The 20,127-nt window shown below is 44.0% G+C and overlaps 1 protein-coding gene across 3 annotated transcripts in view; it reads left to right on the top strand.

The window, feature by feature from the left end:
* The first annotated feature begins 1,238 nt into the window (after positions 1-1,238).
* Positions 1,239-20,127, top strand: part of PTDSS2 (phosphatidylserine synthase 2) — a 30,641-nt gene continuing 11,752 nt past the window's right edge. Inside the window, exons 1-5 of one of the 3 annotated variants that reach the window (XM_082318516.1) lie at positions 1,239-1,312; positions 5,558-5,640; positions 15,386-15,520; positions 16,538-16,588; positions 19,134-19,247. In XM_082318516.1, the coding sequence (XP_082174642.1) occupies positions 5,614-5,640; positions 15,386-15,520; positions 16,538-16,588; positions 19,134-19,247 (327 nt within the window). In that variant the 5' untranslated portion in view covers positions 1,239-1,312; positions 5,558-5,613. Of the gene's footprint in view, positions 1,313-5,557; positions 5,641-11,318; positions 11,533-12,312; positions 12,381-13,886; positions 13,950-15,385; positions 15,521-16,537; positions 16,589-19,133; positions 19,248-20,127 lie in introns of those variants that run through there. The other 2 variants (XM_082318517.1, XM_082318518.1) reach the window with 2 other exon arrangements.

The following is a 20,127-nucleotide window of genomic DNA, read 5'->3' as shown; positions in this document are numbered from 1 at the left end:
CAGCTTGATGCTTTATACCTGTGTGATTTTAATTGTTTGTATTAAGAGACGCTGTGTAGTCCTCTAAAACAGAACTCGTGTCTTCATGATTTGATCTTAAATGGCCAGACTTTCCCATGCTTCTGAGCCGAGGTCCGATAAGTTTTCCACTGAAAACGACAAATGGCTTCTCATTAGGAAAGGAATTTTCAACTTTAAATTAAAAAAAAATGCAGACAGTGCAATATAAGCTTATTATATATGTCGTAATCAGTAGATGTACGTGCATGTGTATCAACTAGCTGCAGTAAGTTCTCTTAACTCCTGGGTCTGGCTGCGTGTACTTAGCTCTTTTTTCTTCCACACGTAAGCGCTTTACCAAAATCAGAATAAGCAAATGGACTCTCACGGATGGGGAATGTGAGAAGTTGTGAGCCCACGTACACTGGCACTGCTCTGCCTGTACCAGCGCTTCACCCCAGCAGGGCTGCACAGTCCGACAGCGCAGATCCACCACCACCAAGCCTCCCTGTTCCAGCAGAAACCCCTCGTGCGGAGGGGGCCGCAGGTAGTTCTGCGGGCGCAGACCTCTAGCCGTCAGCCCGTACCTGCCCTTCAGATCCGAGATGAAATGGAACTGTAAGGATTACTGGAAATAAGGCATCTCGAGGCAGCATCGTAATTCTTACAATTGCAACTGTTCTCATTCAGAGATTTTTTAATGACTAGTTTTTCTTGTCATGTGTAATTCCCATGTCTGGAGTGAATTCCCTTCTGTTTTGTCTTAAGAGTCTGTTCAGTCTGCTGCAGTTTTTATTAATAGGCTTTGAAACAGAGCTGTGCAGCAGCACCGTCAAGTATATACCTGACAAACCAGGAGGGAAATCTGGAGGGTTTCAGATCGAAGTGTGAGCACAGCTGGTGCTAAGTTTTTCAAGTTGCTGTTGTTCACTTGGCAAGCGTTTGTCCAGATCTTCCTTAACGCAGAGCTCTGGGGGGAAATGAGCAAGCCCCGTTCTCGCCGTAGGCTCTGTCGCACGCCAGCGCGCAGGGGACTGGGAACTACGTTTAGTGCCGGGGTGAACTCTGTTTTCTGTGCTGTACAACACATAAAACTTCTGTAGCACTATTGACTGCCGTCTGTGTGTTAGGCTTACCGAGGCTTCACTGACAGGTGAAGATGTAAGTTTTTCTCCTTTCTGATGTCAGTTTTCTCTCTTCTAAATTGTAGGAGAGCTCATACCTTAACAGTCTTGTTCATCCTCACGTGTGCGCTGGGCTACGTAACCTTGCTTGAAGAAACACCACAAGATACAGCCTACAATACAAAGAGGTAAATATTTGAGAAAGCGTTTCTATAAGGTGTATATTAGAAAAGGGTAGCATGTATGTACATGCCTTTTTTTTTGTGGATAAGCTACCTCAAGTGACCTTTGCATTAACTTGTTTAAATGCCCAAACCCTTAGAAAGCGCCAAAACCAAGCACAAGTCTGTAAGCTCCTTTGCTGGTCGTTGAATTTAATTTCTAATCAGTTTAGTGTCACTCGTTGTCATACCTGGTGGCTGCCGTGCGGGTGTGATTTAAAACAAAATACGAAACTCTTTCTAAAGCCTCGAAGTCCTGGCTGTGTTTCTTTGGCAATGACTCTGCCTCTTTTTCCTAAAATAACTGAACTTTCTAAATTATGTGAGCTGTGACTAAATGTTTCTGACTTAAGTGCTTTTTGTCAAATTTTGTTCAAGATTTCAATACGGATCATTATCTGTCATTGAAAATTAACATGAGAACTTGTAGCCCCAAGGGAAACTCCTGGAAAATAAGAATGAGATGAGTCTTACATGTGTGGTCTGTTTTTACCATAATTTAAACTGATTAAATGTAGTCGAATTTCTCCTCTTTTTAAAGAAATACAGTAGGGAACAAAAAGGGGGGAAAGCAGTAGTCTTTTAAAAATCTAAGTATATTTTAAAAATCAAGGGGATGCTTACGGACTGCAAAGCATCCTTGCTGTGAGCATGAAAATCATTCTGTTTTCTACCGGTCTGGTTTCTTAAAGATAACACTGTTTTTTTCCCCCTTGCTATTAAAGGGCTTTTTCCTATTTTTTTACGTTTTTTTAAAGTGACTCAGGATGTAGTCTTCATTGTCATGGAGATGCAGGAATTAGGGTGTTTCCTGAGTTAATCCTGGTTGTTATTCTGTCGGTTAGGCGGCTGATGCAGCCAGTGTAATTTACGCTCGCACATGTGCCCAGCTGGGGGTTTGTATTTTCATGCGTGGGGCTGAAATGGAACAGGTTGGAACACAATGCCCTGTCTGGAGCTGGGAAAATTTCTGCAAGGCTTTGGTGTGAACAAATGCCGTTTTATTCCCAGTTATACCGAGGGAGTCTAGGGGACGGACGGAGGCCTGACGTTCTCTGGAATGGCAGTTCAAAATAAAGAAGGGGAAAAGCTGAGTGAGAAGTGATGACACATCATTAGGGAGTAATACAGAGCTAAGGTGACTCAGTGGAATATCTTAGTACTGAGATTAGAGCCTTTAGTGCTTTAATAAAAACAAACCCAGAGAAGATTAATGAGTGTATTAACCTCTCTTTCATGAAACAGAAGTTGCTTTCTGCATGTTCAGTGCAGGGGATAATGTGTCCAGTTGTTAAAATCAATTTAACGGCATCATACCAGGCAATGAGTAGCGAATGTTCTTTGATCACTTCTGCATCTCTGCTTCTGGAATACTGCCTGCAATATCTAGATGCAAAAATACTTGAAAAGCAGCATCCTGAGAATCGTATACCGTCTTCCAAATATTGGGGTTTGTTATTGGTTTTGAAGGATACATCTCTCTCTCCACTCATGTTGCTCCCTTATGCTATTGCCATAGTTGTTCAAGCTACATGCCGAATTCCGAGACAGTAGGTAACCTGGCCACATCATTACTTTTTCCAAGCAAAAGCTCAATGCAGACGTAATGCACGAGTCCTGTGGGCCTCTCCTAAGCTGCACCTCTGTTGCCTTGGCCCTGATTTACAGACTGGATGGAAGTGTCTGTGCTGGTCAGCACACTCCTTATGCTGAGTCAATTTTCAGTGAACTCCTATCTGGTCTCAGTTAAATCTCTTTTCTAAGGTCTTTGAGGTAAGTGCTATGCCAAGTCTAGCACCATTAAGCATGAAGGATTCCAGCTCAATTCATGTCCCAGCTGTTGTTCTTACCGTCTTTAGCATCCGTGTGCCTGCTGCTGTCTTGTATCTCCTTGTTCCTGACCAATTTTATGTGGCTCTTTAAGTGTGTATTGGAACAAAGAGGCATTTCAGAGCAGAAGTAAAACGGTCACAACATGCCTAAGTCTAGATTTTTTTTTTTTTTTTTACTTCCATAACTTAAAATACCTTATTCTACCCTGAGATCTTTTTCAGTCTTAACTTAGAGCTGTTGTGTGTTTTGACCTAAAATTTTGGCCTGCATGAGGCTGCGCTGCGTGCACTGATTTCATGGGAACACTTGCCTGTTTAATGAACAGAAGTAGTTTTATTACCAATGAGCAGTGTCTCTAGCTGTCACGCTTTTTTATTTCCAAGTACTGCACAATGACAGTGGAGCAGTGTTTCGGCGCTTAGGTGCAATGCTTGCAAACCTCCCTTGTTCTCGAGCTCTTGCTGAGAGGTGCCAGAGTGCCCGCGAACTGCATTAGGTGCCTAGAGCAGAAGACAAAATTGAAGCAAAGAACACGAATCGCTGTGCTAGCTCCTGTTGCTGTGTTGCCTGGACTAGCGAAAGCAATAGGGAGTCATCTGAGGCTCCCGTCTTCTCCCCCATAAAGCGCTTCATCAGTCACCCGCAGAAGCAGCTGAGGGCAGGGCGAGTGGCCGGATTCATGCAAGAAGTCATCAGTAAATGGTGGACAAAAACCAAATGAGAGCGTGAACCTGTGAGGCCATGGGGTGTGGTATCCATAGCTAAGATTTATATTTGCATCTGTTTATATGCTGACATTTAAGTGGCATTTTCCTTCCTGCAACATGCTAGGTAATTAAAGCAGGAATTTTTTCTTTAAGATAAGATTTATAGAAATGTTATATATGTAAATCTAGTCAAAGTTCACGAGGACCATACACACAGATGCTGCTGTGATCACGGGATATATGTGATCAGATTGCCTCTGTTGTAAAGGCAGTTGAAAATTTACTTCGTTAGCCAAAGAGATGTTGGGCTGCAAAACCTGTCTGATCGATGAGACTTGTTATTCACACAGTTCCTACAGCATTCAAAGCAGCCTTGAAACAGCCCATCCCATCTGACAACTGTCGACTTCTCCGCTGCCGTTAAGCACCCAGGAGGAGCTGACAGGGCTGAGCTCCAGCTCTCAGGGTAGCTAAATAAATACTGAGTGACCTCCTTTGCATACCGTGGAAGGAGTCCACATCTCCCAAATACTTTGAATGCTGAGCAGGGGTTCTTGGGGGGAAAAAAGTTGTTGGGTTTTTTTCCCCACATAAAAAACAAATTCACATTTAAAAAATCCCGTATGCATCAGGATTATACATTGAATTCCAAGCCACGGAACAGTCTCTCTTCTAAGATGCCTTTCTACACGAGTTTTTGGCCATAACTGATTGCTGCTCAGCCACGGTCACAAATCTAGGTGTATGGGTATTTGCAAGTTGATGATCTCCAGCTCCTGTCGCTGAACACCCACAGAGAAAGCAAGGTACCGAGGTGGCCAGGGCTCCGTCTGCCAGCGTACCGGCTCTCCAGCTCGTGATGCCACCGGGGGGTTGCAGCCGGAGCAGGGGCAGGGAGCGGAGCTGCCCGCTGGCGGCCCGCAACAGCGGGCGATGCACAGGCCCTCAGCCAGCCTTCCTTGTCTTGCGTCTCTGAATCGACCCTTCAGATAACACAAACAAGAGCTTGTTTGTACTAATGAAACTGTTGCCATGTTCTCCCTTTCTTATTCGGTTAAGTGCTAAAATTATTTTTGTAGGCATGCTTTACTAGTTAATGTCTTTTAAATTTAAATCTCTTAAATGTCGTTGACATTTTACTGGCGCAATGAGCAGCTCTCTAACTTGAGAGGTTTCTCGCAGCTAAATTTTTACGTGTCTCTGACAAAGTGGGCATAAAAGCTGCTCAAAGACACGGGGAAGCGTTTGCCTTACTGTGCACCTCCTGATCCCCTGGGGGCTAGGGCGCATCGTGTGGACCGAGGAACTGCTCTCTGTGTTTTGGCTTCGCTGGGTGCGTTCTCGGGCAGACGGGGCTCCTCGCCTGGCTGGCCGGCTCCCAGTAAAGGACGGCAAAATGGAAGGCAGGGAAGCATGCAGGCAGCGGGGAGGAAGGGAGGAGGATGGATGGGTAAACCTCAGGCTTTGCAACAGTCTGTCACGAAACCACCCTTAAAAGTACAGGAATTTGTACCCCTTTCCCTGAAATACAGTCTCCAAAAGGCATCTGTTTGATTGATGTGCTTAGTAGTTAAGAAACAGACCAGACCGTTTTTGCATCAAAGAATATAATTTACAATTTCATTAGGAGGATGACGCAATATAAACAGTTTGTTCCCTTTTTCACTTTCAGAGGTATTGTTGCCAGTATTTTGGTTTTCTTATGTTTCGGAGTTACGCAAGCTAAAGATGGACCGTTTTCAAGACCTCATCCAGGTAATTTAAGTTGCTTAAGTCCCTCGGATATTTCTGATCAATTGCATGGTTTATGGTGAACGTAAATATTTGTGTTGCTTGTAGCGAAGGTAAGTCCTAATGTAAATAATAATAATAGTAACAGGTTCATTAACACTGCACACGTCTCAGGTTGCCTGCCAGCCTCCACCCAGCCTCCAAACAGCACAGCGATCCTTCGGTGCATTCAATCCGCATGTAGCATAGCATTTTTTTCTTTGGATCTCCCTGTTTTGGCTTCCTGTTGTTAGTAAAAAGCTTTGTGTGAACTGCCAGATTCTTGAAACCTTAACTTCCCTTGTTTATCCCCTTTTTTTTTTTTCCTTTTCCTCCTCCTTTCTGTAATGGGACTGCACTTCTGACCGTGTGTCTGGTTGCTGGAGCGCTACGCTCCCTTTGCTCTGTGTCCATTATCCACAATAACTGGTAGATTAGAAACCCTTGATTACGATTTTAAAGATTTCCAGTAAGACTGTAAGTCCTGAAAGCATTTGAAAGCACAACACAAAACCTCTTCCATGTAGAGTTATATCAGGTGAAGTATGAAAATACTTCAATATCTTTGATCTTTTGCCTATTTTTAGATGGGAATCATTGAGAAAGAATTAAGGGAATTTATATAGGCTTACATAATAGTCCTGAAAGCATTAGGCTCTCCTGCAGTCAAATGAAGCTGTAAGTATTTCTTATGCCAAAAATTTAACCTTCCAGTTTGGGCATGCTATTCTATATGAGAAACGGCAGACACATTAAAAAGGTCGATAAAGCAGAGGCTGTTTTAGAGCAATGCCCACAGCACACCTCTGCAGACTTAAGGTGTCATTCAGAAGTTTGCGTTTCTGAGGTCTCACTAAATAGCAGGTTTTAGTCTTCCCTTCCTGTTACGGTTACTTCTGGTTCCTCCCATAAGACAAATGACTCCTTTCAAGGACACCAGTGCTATTTGAGTGCTTTCAGTTTTAGCACATCCAGTGGTTTTGTCTGGGACAGAAGTCATTTTTATTCCCTAGAACAAAGTAGTACAAATTGGATGGGGCAAGTCCGAAGGTCAGAGATCTCCACAGCAAACTTCTAGCGTAGACTGAGCCAGCGTGTACCACCTCTCTCTGCTACTCTCTTGGATACAGCAGTTACCGGACTGAAGCTGAGCATCCTTCAGCAGAATCAAATCATCCACAAACAGGGTGATGGAAGAAGCTCCCATGTATTCAACCAGTTCAAATACTGAGTGTATTCATCTCGTCTTTTGTCTTAACTTCACCTTTCCTCTAGCGTGTTTGGTGGGATGATCTTCTGAAGCGTGGTTTGCAGGGGCTGTAGCACTTGGCTAGGACAGTGGGTACGTGCACGGTCACGGCGGGATGTCTGGGTGCCGGTTTAAAGGAGACTGACAGTCTTTCTCCGTGCCTCTCCCGTGGGAAGTCTCTTGCAGGCAGCAGAGGGCATGGCGTTGCAGCCCGCTGAGGTCCAGCGGCAGCTTACCAGCTGCCGGGGGTGCGTTAGGAAGTTCCCGTCAGGCGGTTGAGTCTCTGACCTTGGCTTGGTGGTGCTGCTCCGGGAGGAAGATCTCATCTCAAAGGAACTGGCGGCGCAGGCCGCTGGTGTGCGCTGCTTCCATTTATAGGGCAGAAGGGAGCCTCTGGGTCAGCCGGGTCACTACGGTCACAGCCAGCCACATCAGATCTGTTACGTGAATTCTTCAGGCTGTGTCTCAAATGTAGCTAGGTTTCATGCCCTGCTTCTGTCGGGTGACTTCGGAGCCCTGTTATTCAGTATATGCGCACTTATTTATGACCAGCTCCGAGGTGGTTTATATTTTGGTTTCTTTTTGTGGCTAATGTTGTTCTGTTTAAATAGCTCTACTTACTCAGTGTTTATCCACCTGATTTATTTATACACAACTCACATATACCAGTTTGTCATTGGTTTTGCTAAAGCAACAAGTTTTGCTTTTAGTCTCCCCCCTGACTATAAGTCTGTTTTCCTCCTAATGTTCTGGTAGTTCTTCTCTTTGTGTCTTTTGAGTCTTCGTCTTTGAAAATGGCTGTCCAGAACTGTGCAGGATATTGCAGATGTGGGAGAACTTCATGGGTTTTGTGGCAGAGTTACTGCTTCCCAGTATCCCTCTGGCAGCACCTTGGTCGCTGTCTTTATAGCGCACGTGCTTTTTTCATGGCTGTATTACAGTGACAGCAGATAATACCGAATCCTTCTGTTTCAACTGATGGGCTAACATGAAAACTTACCGGTTCCTAAGTGTGAAACCGTGTTACGAGCTCTTCTATCACTCTGGTCCTTGGAGATCATCTGATTTTCTCTTTGCTGTCCCCGTCTTCCCTGCTGCTGTTGTTTGTGCTTTGTGTTATTAACCTACTTTTCGCTAAGGCCAGTAATGAAACTGGTCCTACCCACCACCGAAGTGGTACCCATCCAGACTGGGGATTTTTTTTTTGCCTTCCTTACGTGCCCATGTTGTAATTTTCCATGACAGTTATTAATGCCCTAAGAAATCGCTTTTAATATTCCCAACCTTTGCCAACAGTTATTTTGACTTAATACATCATGCCTGACAGCACAAGCAGTTTGGAGACTAAAGTATGAAGTTTGTAACTGACCCGTAGGCTGGAGGGCTGAAGTGGCTGGAAACGAGCAGGCGAGAAATGGGTCTCTTCTGTCCCTGGGTGGAAGGCACTGGCGGAACGGGCCGCCGATGGAACTGGATGGAGCAGCTGGTTGCCTTGTAATTCTGCAAAGGAGGAATCCTTTCATTAGAACTTTGTCCAGGGAATAGTACGTGACCTGCCTCTTCCTGACAACTCCTTTAACAATTCAGGAATCTGCGTACTCACCACTGGTTTTGCATAAATGTATTGGACTATTGGGATAGTGAGACTAATTGGCTGCTTTTTCACTGACTGGGTGGAATAAATGACTCTATGTAGGGGTTTGGACAAGCTGAGCTTTTAACTCATATTTTTCTATCTTAACGTAGCATTTAATGTGTTCAGGCATTGCATTTAGAAATACAAAATTGCCCACATGGAGCTAGGAGTAGTCTGGAGGGCTGGCCTGCCTCTGCTGCTCTCTTGGTTGTCCCACCTCCTGCTCCTTGCGACTCTCGGGTCATGGGTGGTGCTTTTGAACCTGAGCTTGCTGTGGAAAGCCGTGTACTCCGGAGCGGTAATTGGAGCAGGCGTGTGCTGGCCCAGGCTCACGGGGCTGCTCGGAGCAGACAGTTCTCCCTGCTCGGGCCCTGTGCGACTTCTGATTAGCACTTCATAGCTTCCACCCGCTTCGCAGCTCTAAGGTAAGTGCCTTGCCTGGGCAAATAACTTAGAATTTTTTTCCCCTTACTCATGTAGCCTTTCAGGTGGCATAGGTCAAACTCGCGCCTCTGTTGATAAGTGGGGGTAAGTGCTGGTTGTGCGCTCAGGCAGGCAGCGCGCTCTTGTTAAGTGCTCATCTTGTGTTTGCAAGCCTCCCTACAGCAGCACCAGGTTAGTGTTTGAGCATAGTAATCACTAACCTATCAGGTAAATGGTTAGTTGAAGCCTACTTAATCAGGAAGATGGTCCTAATTTGAGGGAGGTTCATGGTGACAAGTGCATTTACGGAAAACAAATATTAGAGGTATGCCAAAAATAACTTTATGGCTAAAGCGGAGGCCAGTCCAGGAAGAGAGAGAACACAATGTTTGTACAGCTTTGAAAACATCTTGTTTCTGGTGTACACGCACAGGTATAATAAAGTAGTCTTCAAAACCTCTTGGGGTACTTAGGTCGGCCGGGGAGAGCGTACTAAATTATAACCAGATCTTGTTTTTTTATGATGAAGTGTTGCTGAGCATGTTCAGCAGCTGCAGATCCTCTGTTGCCAGACCCCTATGTATATAGGAGGAGAAAAGTGCAGCTAAGGATTTAGATTTTTCTGCTTTCTGAACTATATGTACATCAGTTTCAGAACTAGTCTGCCACGTTATGTCCGAGTAATGTAAAATCTGTCATACAAGGCTTTATAGGTCAGAAAAAACTCGGTGTTTTTAAGGCTCATAGGCTGGAGGTGATGTTTGAAGGAAGCAGTGCTCAGTTGTTGTGGGAGAAGTGTGTTAATGCAAGGTTAATTCGTCTGGCATGAACACGGTGCTTAACCTTCAAGGTATGCAGTCATTATAGGAAAGGATAGAAAACACCGTATCAAACACAACCTGGTTTTTTTCATCACTTTAAGTCGCCGCTGTGTTTCTGTCCTGCAGACTCACATGCAGAAGGCCGAAGTGCTTTTCGGCAGCACAGCGGTGCCGGGGCGGGAGAGGTTCCTCTCTCCCACATAATCCTTTGGCCGAGGGAGGGCTTTTTGCTTGTTTGGTTTTCCTGAGCTGCATTCTAGAAAGAGAAGAGTGCACGCACACGCCGGGTCCGTCCTGTGAGAGATTTGCCAGTGGATTTGAAAGTTAATCAAATCTGAAGGAAGGACAGAAGTCTCAAGTCGTGTTTTCTGCAACTCTTGTGTAAGGAGAGCCGCACAAGAGGCGCTAGTTATTGCCTCTCCAGGGAGAAGGTAGGCTGAACTCTGCTTTTCCTTCCCTCGAGGAGACCAAGGGGCAAACCCACCTCATAACGTGCGTTTAGAGGTTGGTTTGGGTTTTTTTAATGTCTGATCCCTGAGAAGACACTTCATTGTATTGCATAATTAAGAAATGACAATTATGTTTGTAGACTTTAAGTAAAAATCTTAAAAGTTCCAAATTTCCAGTGAAAGCTGTCCCAGAGCTCTGAACTTCCCGCTGTCCAGGCCACACCTGCCTTTTCTATTTTTCCTTTTTCCCCCCTGGAAGTGTAAAGTAGGCCATTTTGGTGAAATTAATTTAGCAGCTTTGCTGACAAAAGGTCACACCTTCTCACATTTCAGTCTATTTTAATGATGGTGTCAGAAGCAGGCTGTTAGAGACTTCTTTAAAAATGTGGAATATTTTTGTTTGGTTGGGTTTTTTTGCTACTTGAGGCTGAATTGGGCAAAGATGACTTTTTTTTTTTGTTTCAGGGGGCAAGCAAGCCTGTGGGAGGCTCTGCAACACCACGGCTAGCTGATTTCAGGTTCTGAGCTGACCAACAGTATGTTTGCAAGCCTGGAGTTTATGTTCAGTTCTGGCGTTATTCATGTCATGGTCCTGCTGTTACCCATTAACATACTTAAGTTGCCTTGGAGGGAAGAGAGATAAATGCCCAAATCAGGCCTGAGGTTCTGGTTTTTTTCACTCCATGGCAAGGCACGTTCACGCAGGCGGAACAGCCCGCTGTCTCCACTCACCCACACGAACAACTCTCTCGGTCCCTTTTTGCCCCAGTGCGATTCTAGCTATCGCCGAGATGTAACCATGGAAGGAGAGCTCTGTTTTGTAAGTGTGAGCAGGAAACACCCGAAGGAAAGTCTATGAAAATCATTCCAGGGTGATTAGTGTGTGATGTTACTGAGAGATTTAAATATCCACTTGGAATGAGTCAAGTTTTGCTGAATTACCGTGTGTAAATTTTTGGATGGGGTTAGGAAGAAACGCTGGAGCGCTCTGTGCACATACGGGCTCTACGTTAACCTGCTTCCTCCTGTACAGGAGGTAACAAAACGCTGGATGAGATTTCAGAGCCCAGAAGACACTTGGGGAACAGAGGCCAAACCAGTCTCTGGGTGGAGCAGGATGAACTGGGGGCATGGGCGCAGCCCATGGGCCGCAGCGCTTGCACCCAGGGCAGTCGGAGAGCCTGCTGCCTCCGGACTGAGTCTTTCAGAAGAACCGAGGGGACAGTGATGGAGCTGGAAGCGTACAAACACTTTAATTTGTGTACCCTTCAGATTCAGGTGTTGCTTCAGCGTGAGAAGGTCTGTACTCGCACATCTCCGGAGGGTGAAAAACAGCTGCAGCCTCCGAAGCAGCTGAGTTTTGCATGATGTTTCTCTGATTATGAAGAGTTTCAGATGATCTCATAGGTCTTGCATCTAGCACCTGCTAAACCTTTGGTACCTCTTTTTTATTTAATGCCTAGTAAAAGTGAAAATATCTTTGGTATTTTGAAATGCTTTCTACCCCTTGAGGAAACAACCTTGTCTTCAGGGAAGAAGATGGGCTTAGGAAAGTGAAGGCAGTGGTTCCTCCTGCTGGCCTTAGTCCTGCCTGTTTTAGCAGTACACAGGCAGGAGTCGGGAAAGCGCGTTAGCCACGATAGGGCTGGGAAAACCAAAGCCGGACAGGTCAGGTTACGTGAGAGCGTGGAGAAAGAAATCGGATTAGTTCAGGAAGGCTATAGTTCTCTTCCAAGGACTGCTAGAAAGCATTGCAAGCGGCATGCATCTTTCCATCCAATTCTTAAATATTTCGTTCATTGGGCTGGGGCGCTCTTGGGGATCCTGGTCCGTTCTCACAGATCCAGGTCATTGCCTGGGCAATTCTGGGAAGTTGGCAGAGCAGCCTGTCTGGTAGGTAAAGAGCCTTTCTGGTTGTACTCTTTAGGAAGGATGGTGAAGGCTTTACTTGAATGCTGGGCTTTAGAATTCCTTGGTGGGAGCATCTCTTCTTGAAATGTTTAGTTATGTTACAGTAAATGAACAGTTGACTGCTGATTTGCTGGAAAGCTTGCTAACATCCCGTTTCTGTTTCTGTAGCTTACTGGAGGTTTTGGCTGTGTGTCAGTGTTGTGTATGAGCTCTTCCTCATCTTTATACTCTTTCAGGTAAGTAACTTAGACCTCTAGTTACTAAATGCCAGTTTAATGTGGATATAAAAGCCTTTGTGGTGTTCTTTAGGATTCTCGCTGACTACAGGAGATGCTCTTCATTTTTGTGAAATCAAATCATTGAGACTTCTAGGTTGAGGAAAAATTATAATATTACAGAAATACTTCACCTTGTTGTCTCACCTCCAGTTAGTCTCAGCCTCGGTTACACACCGCCGTGAAGTGTTCTCAAATGAGTCAATGAGAAGGCAGAGTTCTTGTTTAGCTCAAGTGATCAGGAGTTGGCGCTTCTGATGTTTCGTCTCTGCTCTGCGGGACTTGCTGTGACTTGCTGAAGTTGTGTACCAGCTGTTAGCTTCTTAGATCCTCCAGATTGTGGAGTGAATTCATCTTGTTTAATCTTTTGGAATACTTTTTACCTTAGATAATACGTGGTTTGAACGTTTTTTTGCCATAAACCGAAACCTCAGGCACAACTTTGTGTAGTGGCAGCAAACTGAGGATGATGGTTTTTCTAGAAAGACATGCTATCGGTACTTCCAAATAAAGCATGTTCTTTTTTACCATATTCTCATCCTTTAGTAAACTGAGAATTTTCCCCTGGCCTTTACAATTCTATGACTTCTCAGAAATGCAGCAGTTGAGGTAAAATATTCTGAGATGAGCAAGAACAGCGAACCTGACGCTGTTAACGAAGCCGCGGTGTCCCTATATGTGCACTTACACCACTGCAAGGCAAGTCTGAGCGCCAAGAGCGAGCTCGAGGTTTGGAAGGAGACTCACCTTTCCTCAGTTACGCATCCAACGATTGCGGTCATCTCCTCAGGAAACAGCGTGGTTTGAAACCAAAAGCAAGGGTAGAGGTAGTGAACCATGAGAGGTGACTGTCCTGTCCTGTCCTACAGCTGGCTGCTTTTCAGATTTACGTTCCAGTTAGAGTCCCCAGGTGTTCATTTTTGGATAGGTCCTTCTTGCTGATATCTGGGTAACGTGGTGCTCTGTAGTATAAAAGGGTTGTGCAAGTACATCACCTACTCAGCAGGGAGCTTTACAAAGTCATTTTAGATGAGAGAAGGATGAGGAACATGTTTAAAAAAAACGTTTTGCCTCTAGAGGCCAAGTGAGCTTGAAGTGGGGCTGGAATTCAGAGGTGTCAGGATGGCATCTGTCTTCTGCTGGAGTAGGGTATTTGCTTTGCAAACAAGTTTTTAACATTGATCAAACCCTTTCCAGCTAATCAAAGATTTCCTTTGGCTCCAGCGTTTTGTGTTCTGCTTGGCTTTCCTGGAGCCTCCCCACAAGTCAGTGCCAAGCTTTCTTAAGAACACAAAACTGTCCTTTTTTTTTCTTTTTCCTTTTTTGTTTGCCTGGCTTGTTTCAGCGGGCAGCTGGAATGTGTCCGCAGGAGCTCAGCGCACACCACCGCGCGTTCCTGTCCCGTTGACATGACTTGGGGGTTCAGTGTAAACCCTTGCGCAGGGCCCTAATGTCTCGTTAGGGTTTCTTTCAGGCTGCCTGTCCCGCTTGGAGGGAGCGGAGTTCTGACCCTTTCGCAGGCATGAACAGGTCTGTCTTGCCGTTTTTGTTGTTATTCCTCGCCGCTGAGGAATACTGACTCAGTTCCAATTTGTTCTTACGTTCTTACTGTTTCATGTCACCCTGGGTTTTTTTCCAGGCATCCTTGTAAATGCTGCTCCTGACTGGCTGCAGTCAGACTGAATGATATGTTTCATTTTTATCTGATAGTACTGTTGTAGTTCCGAATTCTAATAGAAAAGCCCGGAATTGCTTTGCTTTCCTCTGGCGGTACGTTACGTTGCCAGCCGTTCAGTTGTTAAGGACGCTTGCTAGCTGTTGCTCAGCTCTTTACTAAAAATACATTATTACTTTGCACTAGTTTAAATAAGGTTAAAATTATGCTGAGTCTGTAAGTGACTAAACTTCATTAAAAGCAAATACAAGCTCGCTCATAGTTGAAACTTGTCTTACAGTTAATGTGACTTTACTGGTTTTATTCTATAATTTTATTATTATTGCTGTGAACTGATTTTGGCCTTGCCCTGCTTTTACTCTCTGCTAGTCTGTCATAGATGTTACATTGCTTCGGTTGTAAAACATTGACCACAACAGTGAGCAATTTCATCGGGCAATACTAATGCAGCAAATGTCTGTGCGAGTTACTAGTAAGCTAGCTCAAGTTTTGGTCGCTGTTTATAACTAATATTTTGACAATTTCTTCCTTGCTGTTTGCTTCAAGTTTATTACCTGTGCTGCTAGTGGGACTTATTTGAAATGACTGTTTATTCAACGAGCTACGCGAAATTTTTCTGCCATGAAATGCAGTGCAGTTCTCGACTTTCTGTAGCTGAAGCGAGCTGAGCACACACGCATGACCAATCCCGCTAACCGTGCACGTCGTCGGCGCGCTCGATCCGCTGAGGCTCGCGGGTACTGCATTTCCGCGGAGCCGAGTGTTTAAAGCGCTGCTGGATCCCTCCCGTTCTGGGAAGGCAGGAGGTCACTAACGCGGGAGATGCAGCGTTAAACGAGCCTGTCCTGAGACACTGGCTGCTTTTGCTGTGCCCTCGCCAAGCTCGAGGCGGGGAGAGGAGGGGCAAGAGGGTCGGTGGGAAGGATGAATTGTGTGCCCGTTCGGGTGGTAGGCTTTTGGGAGGGAGGCTTAGGAAACGGAGTGAAAGATCTCTCATTTTTCATCTTTAAGAAATCTTAAGTTCATTCCGTAGTCATTTTTTTCCTTGGTATTTAGCGTTGGAGGCCCAGAAAGTCAGGTATATATGCTGTGTGATGCTCTGAGGTCTGAATATATTTCAAGAATTGTCCTGCAACACATTTTAAAAAAAAAAAACAAAACAAAAAACAAAACAAAAACAAAAACAAAAAACAACATTCGAGGATACAATGTTGATATTAATTCTCTTTGTACTTTTCTGTGTATTAATACTTATTAAGAGGAAAACATGGGATTTGTGTTCCTTTTGCAGACTGTACAAGACGGCAGACAGTTTATGAAGTACATTGATCCACATTTAGGTGTTCCTTTGCCGGAAAGAGACTACGGTGGAAACTGCCTTATTTATGATCCTGGCAATGAAACGGATCCATTTCACAACATCTGGGTAAGCAACAAATAAAGTTATTTGCTAATGACTCTGACTATTTTCTTGATAAAAGGTTGCTTAATTAAACTCTTCGAAGTGCAGTCATGAGTCTGTCTGAGCGTTGACAGGTCATGACTGACTCTTCAGTTTTCTTGTTTGTCTTCTCTTGACCTTTCCTGTCGATCAGATGGAGACGACTCTCTTTAATTACATTGCCCAGGAGAGAGAGTAAACTGTTTAACAATCCTTGTTTCTCAGATTATTGATGTAAACCTTTTCCCCTGGGAGTTTGGGTTTATTTGTGTGCTTAAAGAATCTTCTACTTCCAGTCACCTTGAGGCACAAAGTTTAGAAGTTGCATGTTGCCAAGCAACCCCTAAGTTGCACTTTTCTGAATACCAGAAACTGCCAGGTTATTGTTTCCCGCTGGCAAACAGAAGACTTGAAATTCAAGGGCAGAGGAATTCTGATTATTTACAACTCGCCGATTGCATAGAGCTGTTAGCGCTTGTGTAGTGAGGAGCGCTGAATGCTTCGGGTCTACCACGTGAGTCTTCAGTGCATCAGGAGCTGGAATAACTGAGAGCAATTGCAGCTGTCCTTTTCTAGTTTTGCACCAAAACTAGGAGGAGGAAAGGCACGCTTTGCCCAGGGGTTTATGGTGGCAGGACTGATAAGATGTAAGAAGTTGTGCTAGATAAAAGATGGGGGTCTGGTGAAGAAATGCACGTTCTTGCTCTGGCTTGAATGTGTTCCCCTTGGAAGGCAAGGAACATGACGTTTAGCATTAAAAAGGTAGTCTCTGCTTTATCAATATGATCCTAATTCCAGTTTCTGCCCCTTAAAATTGTGACTTTGCTTTGAAGACAGCTTGTTTGTTCACTGTACTTGAGAACAAACTCACTCATAAAATGCATTTAGTATTTATATGTGAAACAACTGGAGTTTATTGCTGCATTTTTCTTGGAAAAAGTAAGGCTTAATGGGTTCTTGTCTGTAGTGCAAAGTGACCTACACTCTCTCTTTGGTTTATAGGACAAACTGGATGGATTTGTTCCTGCTCACTTTTTTGGCTGGTACCTGAAGGTAAGAATGGGTCTTCTGTTACAGTACTATTCTACTTTTAAAGCTTGACTGCTTCTGTTTTAGTGATGCCAGTCTTCGTGATCAATTATATTAGGCAGTCATCTGTGAACTAGACTGTGTTTGCAAAACATGAAAGGCTTTCCCCCCGGCCATGTTAGGTCACCTCATTTCTTTCCAAAGTAACGTTACATTGGCAAGCTCCCTCCTCCGCCATAATTCATTCTGAGGTCCAATCAATAAAAGTAAAAATCTTTACTCCTGTAGCAAGATAGATGCTTGAATGACCTTTGAACGTAGAGTATGGGGAAGGCAGCGTTCAGAGAAGGCAGTGGAAGTCTGCTGTTACCCAAACGTAGGTGTGCGATGCTGCACTACTGCTAATCCAAGGCAGGCTTTTCCCAGTGGCATCCCGATCGGGATTTTAAATCATTAAAAGGGTAGTGGCTTCGTTCTTGTTACTTCTCAGTCAATATCAACCGACTGCGGAAGGAGTTCCAGTTGTGCTTGGCTCTGGCAGAACACATTCAACACATGTTTTGCTGATTACTTTGGTCTAAATATTAACTTTTTTTTTAACCTGAGCAAACTTACTAGCTAACTTTATTTTGCCCTGCAGACCTCATTTGTTTTTTTACCTGCAAGACCACTGTATATAATAAACTGAAAAAGCTGAGGCCATTTTAAAAATAAACTATAACTGTTGTTTTGTTTTTCCTTTTCAAAAGTGCAGGTGTATTCCTATCAGTGTTGTGTTTTGTGCTGTTTTTTCCCCTGTAACCAAAAGATAAGTATGCTAGGCGTGGGGAGACCTTGGCTTCAGATCAGCTGGTCTGTGGCTTGCGCTGTCAGTACACAGAATTGCAAATTTGGAGGAACTTGGATTTTCTGCATCCAAGAGAATTACATTAGAAACGTCAATATCAGAATAGCATTTCAGTTACATTCTGTATTTATTTTTACAAATAATGTCATACTGAGGAAAAAATGCCTAGATAGTGAGAGCCTGGTAACAAGACATAAGGGGAGTAGTAACACATTCCCGAGGAACTAGAATGGGATAGAATGCGATGTGCCAGTCACGCAATCAGGCTGTTACCTGCCTGCCTCTGGAAGAAGCCTGGTTGTTATTGGAGAGATGTTTCTGCAGAAGTGCTTGAGATGATGTGTCGTCTTGTCCACCTGCAGCCTGACTTGAAGAGCCCAGCATACTCCACAAGGTGCTTGTGCTGCTATGCTCGAAGGAAACTGGCTGCTATATTTCTTAATTGTCAGTTAGCGTATTTTTCTCTAAAACGCTGGATGGTGAGTGTGGTGTCTTCACAGAGATGAGCATGTGTTTGGGTTTGTCTTTTTTTTTTTTTTTTTTTTGTCTGGTTTGAGTATCAGACTCTTCAGCTGCATCTCGAAGCACTGGAATGGCAATATGGAAAATGAGCGTGCCTCATTCATCAGAAATTATTGTGGGCCTCCCTGTTTGCTTTGGAGTCATTTAGATCGCATGTTGTCAGACTAGCATGGATAATGCATAGCTTATATTTTCCCGTCTTCTGGCTGAGGCGGTCAATGCCAAGCTACATTTACTCTTGCAGAATCAATACTAGCACATTCGGGGTTGCCACTTCCCATCTAGGCGCCCTGCTGAGGGTACAGCAGACCTCTGTGCTCTTACCCACTTACAAATATGAAATAAAGTGTTACCACAAATCTCTTCCCTTGTTTTGACAGTAGGCTGAGATGATAGCTATGTTCTAGGACCGCAGTTGAGCTGAATCCTTATGCTGAACGTGGAAGAAGATGCTGCTCTGCGTTGCTCGCCCTGCCAAGCTGCTAGCTGATATAAAGTGGACTCAGGTGTCCCAGCACAGCCAGGGCTGAGATTTAGTGCCGGTGACTAAAAGCTTGCATTAAGCAGGCTCTGAAAAGCCTTTTTTGAGCAGCATTAGGACGATGCTACCAGTGATGGTCGAGCACCCAGTAATTCCATTTAACTCACTAACTTCCTTCTGAATCCTGTCTTGCCTGCCTTTATTCTTTCATATAATGGTATTAATGTAATCATCTCTACTCTCCAGTGCCTGTCTTGTCTATTGTGCTGCATCCATGAGAAGTTTAGAGGCCTGTGGGCATTTGGCTTTACTAGACTATCACAGGATAAAAATAAGATTGTCATGAGTTTCCCGATCCTTTTCTGGGTACTGGAGACAAGATATTGAGCTGTAGAAATAACCAGCAAACAAAGCACACCATGCGTGTCCTCTGTGTGCAGCGTCCAGAAGGGTTAATCTCGTATTCCTTAAGTGATCGGTTTTGAAATTAGGGGAAAAAAAAAAATCCTAATTTTTCCATACACTGTTGCAAACTGTAAATCTGAGCGGTGTCTCTGCAGTATTTATGGAGTTCTCCTTTATTTAGGTTTCTAAAGGGCATTAGTGTAAGTGGTGTCTGGTTCTGCTCAGTCTGGTGTGCAAGTATTCATTTTTGTCATGGTTTTTGGTACGCTGCAACTGCTGTGGATATTTGACAGACTCCTTCTCCCTTTATATAGACGCTGATGATTCGAGACTGGTGGATGTGTATGATCATCAGTGTAATGTTCGAGTTTCTGGAGTACAGTCTGGAACACCAGCTTCCGAACTTCAGTGAATGTTGGTGGGATCACGTATGTACTGCACAGATCATAATACGTTTGTCTAAATGGAAGTAGATATTTTAATGGGAGGGGGTCGGAAGTGGTGAGAACTAAATTATATCATGTGCCTGTGGCCAAAGATGCGTGTGTGACTGCTGCAGCTCAGGAGCATCGGTGCTTCTCTGTGTTGTTTGTCACTGTTGGTATCGTTTTGTGGGTTTTCAGACTATCGCAGGTGGTTAAATGTTTGTTGTGGTTCATTTCGCACCAGAGAGGAATCTAAAGCTTTACCCGAACGTTTCCAAATATTTGGTGATGGTACAAACCATAAAATCTGAAATTTAGAGGATGGTAAAACTTTGTGTTTCAAGTTTCAGATGGTGATTTTTCTTGCCTGTTAAAAAACAAACAAAGCTGGACTCAGTGCCATTTGTGTCCAGCATTTCCTTCTGTGCAAACCTATCTTCACTGTTTTCTGAAAACAGTAAATATTATTGTGTTTAGAATTTCCGTTGTGGCTTATAAAAAGGTTTTAAAAGATAAAGGTTTGGTCTTACTGAAAAGTGATAGTCTGTAACCATTCTTGTCCTAAAATACTGCTTGTGTGTATTTTTTCAAGCCGGAGAGACTACTGTGATCTAGTTTCTCTGTGGAAAAAACAAGCTCTATACCTTAAAGTGACACTTTTTTCATTTTTTTTATTTTCCTATGAAATGTAAATTGGTTACCAGAGTGATCAAAATTATCTACATTCAGGGCACACATCTATGGTTCTTATGTTACTTTGGCTTGTTTTTATTCTTACAGTACGAGCTCTTTCCCAAGCTCGTAATGATTTGCTACATGGTTGTATTGATAAAAGTAAATGCATTATGTATAGAGACATCAAGCAAAGCTATTTTGCCTTCAA

This window comes from Platalea leucorodia (assembly GCF_965183815.1).
Source record: "Platalea leucorodia genome assembly, chromosome: 7".
Classification (NCBI taxonomy): Eukaryota; Metazoa; Chordata; class Aves; order Pelecaniformes; family Threskiornithidae; genus Platalea; species Platalea leucorodia.
This window is presented reverse-complemented; position numbering and strand designations above follow the sequence as displayed.